The 6,904-nt window shown below is 36.4% G+C and overlaps 1 protein-coding gene across 2 annotated transcripts; it reads right to left on the reverse strand.

The window, feature by feature from the left end:
* Positions 1–1,026: 1,026 nt before the first annotated feature.
* LOC111463637 (growth-regulating factor 1-like) lies at positions 1,027–4,957 on the reverse strand. Of its 2 annotated transcripts, none has more exons than XM_023107659.1 (4): positions 3,643–4,957; positions 3,053–3,277; positions 2,343–2,718; positions 1,027–1,997 (listed from the first exon to the last, which is right to left on the reverse strand). In XM_023107659.1, the coding sequence occupies exons 1-4, from the start codon at positions 4,040–4,042 to the stop codon at positions 1,283–1,285; spliced, it is 1,716 nt and encodes a 571-aa protein (XP_022963427.1). In that variant the 5' UTR covers positions 4,043–4,957; the 3' UTR covers positions 1,027–1,282. The 2 variants fall into 2 exon arrangements, with proteins under 2 accessions (XP_022963427.1, XP_022963428.1); XM_023107660.1 differs by having other exon boundaries at positions 1,027–1,967; positions 3,643–4,955.
* Positions 4,958–6,904: the final 1,947 nt, after the last annotated feature.

The following is a 6,904-nucleotide window of genomic DNA, read 5'->3' on the forward strand; positions in this document are numbered from 1 at the left end:
TGAAATGTTTGTTTTATTTATAGTAATTGATATTTAACTTCGCTTAATTGCTCAACTTTCTACTATTCTTGCACTAAAATGGCTTCTTTTCTTGGATTTTAAGGTACATCTTTACTTACATTAACTAATAATCAACAATAATTTGGTTCGGTAGTGTTTTTTTTTTTTTTTGTTGTAGGGTGAAGATGAAGAGTTTCTAAAAAAATTAATAGATAATTTTTTAAAAAAATGACATTTTCTATTTTGAATTAATGATTTTTCAAACTTGGTTCAATTGACAAATTAAATACTAATGAGAATTAGTCAATTTATGTTTATAAAAATAAATAAAATAAAAAAATTTGAAGGGATTCAGGTTTGACTATGCTTAATATTATTATAAGACGAAAATGGAGAAAACTTTCTTAAATACAAAGCGTTGCCATTAAATTAGGAATATAATAGGGTTGATTAAAAAATAAAAAAGGGGTTTAATTGGAAACCTAATGTTTGAAGCATTGTTTTCCAATTTGATTATTAATGGATTAAATTATAAAATACATATCTAAGTAAAAGGAAGGAGTTGGAAGGTAATGGGAAGTCCAGGTTAATGGTAGGTGGGTGCATTAATGGAAAGATTATGATATAAAATAATATATTACGTTGAAACCAAGGTGGGGCAAGGGATCGCTTTCGGGACAATTATTCAAAGAATTAGGCTAAGAATCATTCATGGGTTGGCGGCTGTTTGGTTGAATGTTTGAAGGGGAATTAGTTAGTGACAGCTGAGAGAGGTCATCGGTTTTAGCGTAAGAAGCTACGCAATGTCGCGTAAGGCCCTGGTGGCTTGGACGTGGAGGCAGGCCTGGTGTGATGGTATGGCATGGCATGGTGCTAGTGGGTGATGGAAAGTGTTTGACTGCGATGGTATGGCCCATCTCGATGGCCACACAAGCATGAGGCGGATAGCACATCCGTAATAGCATGAGCAATTATGATTCAAATTCACAAAACTGTAGATTACCAACAAACCCACATGAAGGGGAAGAAAACAACAGTGAATTCCCTATTGGAGTTATAATTAAGCACAAGTCAATATACTTTTGAAAATCAAACAAACAAAGAAATCAGTTGGAAAAAAGAGGTAAAAAAAAAAAAAATATTAGAGTGAGCTGGCAAAGCAAATGGAACAAAATTAAAAAGAAAAAGGTCCCGACTTCAATCCATACTTACTCCCATTTTTCTCAATCTTTTCCTGTTCACCATTTTTTGCATTCCTTCTTTACCAATCTGCCTTTTACTCTCAACTGCTGTTCGACAGGGAACAGAACGTCGCCTTTTGCAACACACCGGTAGGCGATGATCCGAGCTGACCACCATCCCATCCTTCAGCCAACAGGTTCAGTGATGGTGGCACTTTACTTCCCTTCACACAGCTGTTGGCGTTGGTCAATGCCTCTCCTAAAGGACCCCCCATTGAACCTCCCCACGACATTTCCTTTTGAGCTACCTCACCATCATTCCTGCTTACCCCCAAATTTATCTCCATTGGCTCAACCTCCTCCTTTGACAACCTGAGTGGGGATTGAACTAGCTTCTCCTGGGTTGGTGAGGATGACGATGACGAGAAATTAGACATTGGTATCGACATGGACAGCTGTGTCCAATCCGACTTAAATTCTTCCGGCCAGGTCATGACCGAACGACTCGACTGATCCTTGGGCCAGTCTTCACAGAATTGTCTAAGTGGATGTTGGTCTTGGTCTTGAGTTTCCTGGTCGTTGAAGATTAGGAACGAGTCGAAGTTCTTGGGATTGGCATACGAGCCCCTTTGTGATGGATTTAGGAGGGAATCAGTGGAAACAAGTCCAAATTCAGATTGTGTGGATTCTCCTAATGAAATCTCATGTTTTGCACCAGATTTATCACTAGATGACATAAGGTTGACGGTGGAAGACATCATTGAGAGGCCCCCAGGCTCCTGGATTCTGCTACACACAGTTTCTTTGTTTAGCAACCTAGAAATGCATATAAAGTATGCAAAACTGAGTTGATGATGGCCAAAGGCCCAGTAATAGGGATACAATTTTAATCCACAAATGCTTTCAACACAACTATTGTATTCAAAGTAACTGAAAATGATAGCAATATGATGATATCTTCCTGGAAAAGGAATCCTAAGCCTCAACTAAGATGATAAGTCACTATCACTAAAGCAAAGATGAAGCCATGGGGTCTACCATTAACCTTAAAGCAGAGTAAAAGGAAGTTGGGAGTTTGAATTTAAGTTTGTTCTAGTCATTCTAATCAAGATCAAACACACAGAAACAAAGCTCTTGTTGTGGGGAGTGAAGAAACGTTACCTATTGACGGGGGCGTCAACACCAGGATTGGATGCAGCACCAGCACCGGGGTGCAAACTCTTGAGCTGGTGTTGGTGTTGAATGATAGGGAGGTTATTGTTGGATGCACCGCCGCTGGGCATCACCGTTGATGACAACGATGTAGTCATCGTTGCCACCATGGCTGTTGGATTCGTGGTCCCAGGGACGGAATGGCCAGTCTGGCCTTCCACAGGCTTTCTTGAACGATGGCGGCCCCTGTTTATATGCCTTTCACAATACTTCTGATCAGCAACGGCATCTCTAGAGCACCGCCATTTCTTTCCATCGGTTCGACGACATCTTCCCGGTTCAGGATCAGTGTTGCCAGAGAAACCCAAATGAAAAGAACCCCACCCTACAGTACATTGATGAAGAAAGACACCAAAGATATAGAGAATGTGAGAGAGACAGAGAGACAAAAGACAACTCAGATAAAGGGAAAAGCATGAAGCATATATATATATATATACTCTGCCCGCAAAACCAGCATATATTCTACCAATTATACTAAGATAACATGTGATGATGAACAAAAACACAACAGAACTTCCAGATTTTTTTCATATTCCAATACACATTTTCGAAAATGCAGGCATATCCATATGCATATGAATAAACAATAAGAAAGATAAGTTGTGAAAAGCAACATAGTAATTGATTTACATGTTAAACAGAAACAAGAAGCTTACTTGTGTTTGGAGGCAAGGATCCGGCAGAAGAGCAGGTCAAGCCATAGGGATATAGAGATTTCTTGAGGGGAATGAGCAAATTAGAAGGAACAGGCACATTTGAAGAGAGGTATTTGTAGATCAACGCCTGATGTTCAAGCTCAATCCATTGAGATTGTGTAAATGGTGCTCTAATCCCAGCTACAGCCCCATGCATGCTACCACTATAGCTTCCAGAAACACATCCTGCACACCAAACCAACAAAACCTTCAACTCACTGCTGAGCTGATGTTTCTATAAACAGTAGTGAAAGTTTGGTAAATATATTGTGGACCCTCTTCAGATTCTTCAACAGTTTTTAGGTTTGTAGTCTAAGACCTGAAAACTTTCACCAAAACCACAGGGATCCTAGAAATGAATCAGTAAAACTAGAGCTATCCCCAACAAGTCCAAAAATGAAATTTGGGGAGAAAGCTATGTGAGCAAGCCCCACCTTCTCATGTAATGTAAACTTATCAATAAAAGGCAATGGCAATCCACTCAACCAGAACTCAAGAAATGGGGAACAAAAAAGAAAAACAGAGAAAGAAGTAGAGGCATCATTCATTACCTGTATTTCTAGAGTAGGGTGAAGATTTGTGTTGATGGTAAGGGTAAATGGAGGTTTGGAGATTCCTTGCAATCAGCTCAGAGTCTTTAGTCTGCAAGGAAGTGTCAGATTTGAGTGAAGAGAAGCTAAGCATGTGTTCCTTTTGGCGGCCATCAGTAGAGAGCAAAGCATTAGATCTCAGCAAAGGGAAGCCTTGATGAAGCGGCATTGTCTTAGAAGCGGAGAGAGTGGTATCAGTTTTGGGAATCTTGGAGTTGCTCCAGTCATCATCATCAACAAACCCAGATCTATCCTGCTTAGAGAAAGCAGATCCAAGAGATTTGAGCTTAGTTTCAGGGTAAGGAGAAGGGGCATCGCTAGAATCCACAAAACTATCCAACCCCACTACCCCAAAGTCCATTCTAGAGAAAACCACCAATCTACAAAAGCTCTTGTAAGCATTAGTTCATAAAAGAAGATGGGCAAAGAGGAGAAGGTTGAAGAAGATGGAAAAGAGGGAGACAGAGGCGCATCTTGAGGTTGGGTTGGGTTTAGTGTACTGTGAATAAGGAACTGATTTTTAAAGGGCTGAAAATAATTGCAGAGAGAGAGAAAGAGAGAGAAATTGAGAGAGTTGAAAGTTGGGAACAGACAAAGGTAGGAGTACCAAAAAACACTCGAGCTTCGCAGACAGGCTACCACAAATTTATCCCTTTTTTCCCCTTCTTCCCAACAAAATTTTCTTTTTCATAACACAAATTAAATGAACACAACCAAATGAATCCCCCGGACACCCACATGAAAAAAGAGAGGGGAAAAAAAAAAGGAAAAGAAAAAACCCCTCCTTTCATTCCATTCCATTGTTGGGCGCTCAGTTAGTGATTTAACTCAAGAAAGATTGATCCAACACAAAAAGCAGAGTGGGTAGCTTGAAGGTAAGGCCAGGCCAGGGATACTCAAAATCAATCCTGGTCAAAAGATGTATGAAGAGTAGCAGTTGAGTTGATATGAAGATCAGAATCTGGTTTGTTAAACGCCTAATAAGTTGAAAACCCAAATTCCCCCAAAAGAAAAACACAATCTTTTCAAAGAAATCAAACAAGTGGGTGAGATGATGATGAGAAAGTTGTTAAATTTGGGTTGCAAAGGTTTGACGATGGGTCTTGTCTGTCACCACTTGGGGCACAGCCGGGTGGCGTGTGGTTGCATGAACGTTACAAGATTGATGCATTGCCACGTGACCATACCACCACCCCTGATGTTGGGCCCGCTGTCCCTTTGAGATATTCCTTCCACCCCTGCCACTGCTTGGCGCTTGCTTGCCACCAAGCTTTCTCCCCCAACCACCGCCTCCCTCCGCCCTCTCTCCCTTCTCTCCAATTTATTTCATTTTCAAAGGTTCAAGCTTTTTCATTCCAAGTGTGTTTGAAACTCAATCCAAGTTTGAAAATTTGTAATTGGAACTTGGAGTTTCCAAAAATATATATCTTTTGCTTTTGCAATATGAGGGAAATGATGGTGCTTTTGAATCAAATAATTCCCTTCTTCACGTGAACCAAAGTATATATGGAAATTTGTTTCATTTTTGTTCCTTTCTTTTTTTATTTTTTTATTTTTTATGAATGCGTGGATCTAATTCCGAGCCCATATATTTTAACTTTATCAAAATCTCGGAATAGAAAAATTTTGCACGATAATAGATTTCAATATCAATACAAATATGGTGTTTCTACTCAACAATTAATAGGACGCCTTTAGATAATCAAATATATTAACTAAACTCAAGCTACTATTTTAAGAATTTTCCTATAAATATTTATTATTATAAGAGAGTTATATTATCATAATATTTCTAATCATGGAAATAGTTGTAAGAATGCTACAAATATATGGGTGAACAAATGGTTGTTTTTTACTCGAAATTATAATTTAATATGTGCAGTTGTTAAAAGTACAACAATTATTGAGATCCATTGACCAGTAAAAGAGTGGGTGTGGTCATTATAAATAACTTTGACTCTATCAAACCATCATAGTTTATTAATTCAAAATAAATGACAAACCAAACCAAAATTTCAACTACTTCTACAAAAACTTACATTTATTTCTTAATTTCAATTTAAAATCAATTTTTAATCCATATTAAAAAATATAAATTATTTAATTTTAAAACTTTAATCATAATTTATTAATCGTAGTTTTTTTTTTTGGTATGTTTATTAAAAAAAATTAAAATAATTATTTTTTTAAAATAATAAACAGAAAAAAATTATCTAGAAAATTTTGGAAGGATGGAGAATGAAAGGTGGTGGGGATGGGGATGGGGATGGGAAAGCTAATTAATTAATTAGGTGACATATTTTAACTAATTGAGTTAGGTTTATAATTTTATTTTCAAATAATATAATTGTATTACACTATGATGAATATGGTGAGACTCGTTCAACCGAATATTGCGTTTTATATATATATATATATATATTTAAAATTAAAATGAAATGAAAATGAAAATAGTTTATTTATTCTGAGCAGTTGATATATTAAATTAGGAGGACATGTGCACTCATTTGACATAGCCATCTATTTATTTATAGTACTCCAAAATAGACATTTCAGATGCAAAACATTATTTTGACCAAATAAATAAAATAGATACCAAACATTATTAATTTCGGCTACTCTGAACACACCATCATAATTATATTTCTCAAACAAATATTTTAATTTTTTTATATTTTAATTGATGAACCAACTTTACAAAAAAAGAAATTATTTGGATTTGCTACATGCTAAATAAAGAGTTTTCAAAGATTAAAAAAATATTAATTCCAAAAAAAACATTAGGATATGGTAGCTTTTAGAGGTGGGGTGGGGGAAACACATCTAATTCCCTTTTAGGATATAATACAAAGTTATAATTACTATATGAACACTCCGACATTCAAGTTTTAATTATTGTTTTTTCTTGTTCATAACATTAATTGGATAATATGTATATGTTTTTAGTAAGTATAGATATGTGAGCCCCTAGGGGTAGCTTCAAATTAAATTATACCATGAAATATATAGAATAGGGTTTTACAATATTATCGGAGAGATAAGGGGTTGCCATTGTGATTTGTGCATAATGGTAGGCCTAATTATGAGCCTAACACACTGGTGGATGTACTACAATAATCCAATGCAAAACTTTTCTGTCTCCTTTTTAATCCGGTAATTACTCAAAAGGAGATGGCTGTAAAATTTAAAAGGTAAGTTTCCTCTTTTTTTTTTTTTTTTTTTT

This window comes from Cucurbita moschata, unplaced genomic scaffold (genome assembly GCF_002738365.1).
Source record: "Cucurbita moschata cultivar Rifu unplaced genomic scaffold, Cmos_1.0 Cmo_Scf00028, whole genome shotgun sequence".
Lineage (NCBI taxonomy): Eukaryota > Viridiplantae > Streptophyta > Magnoliopsida > Cucurbitales > Cucurbitaceae > Cucurbita > Cucurbita moschata.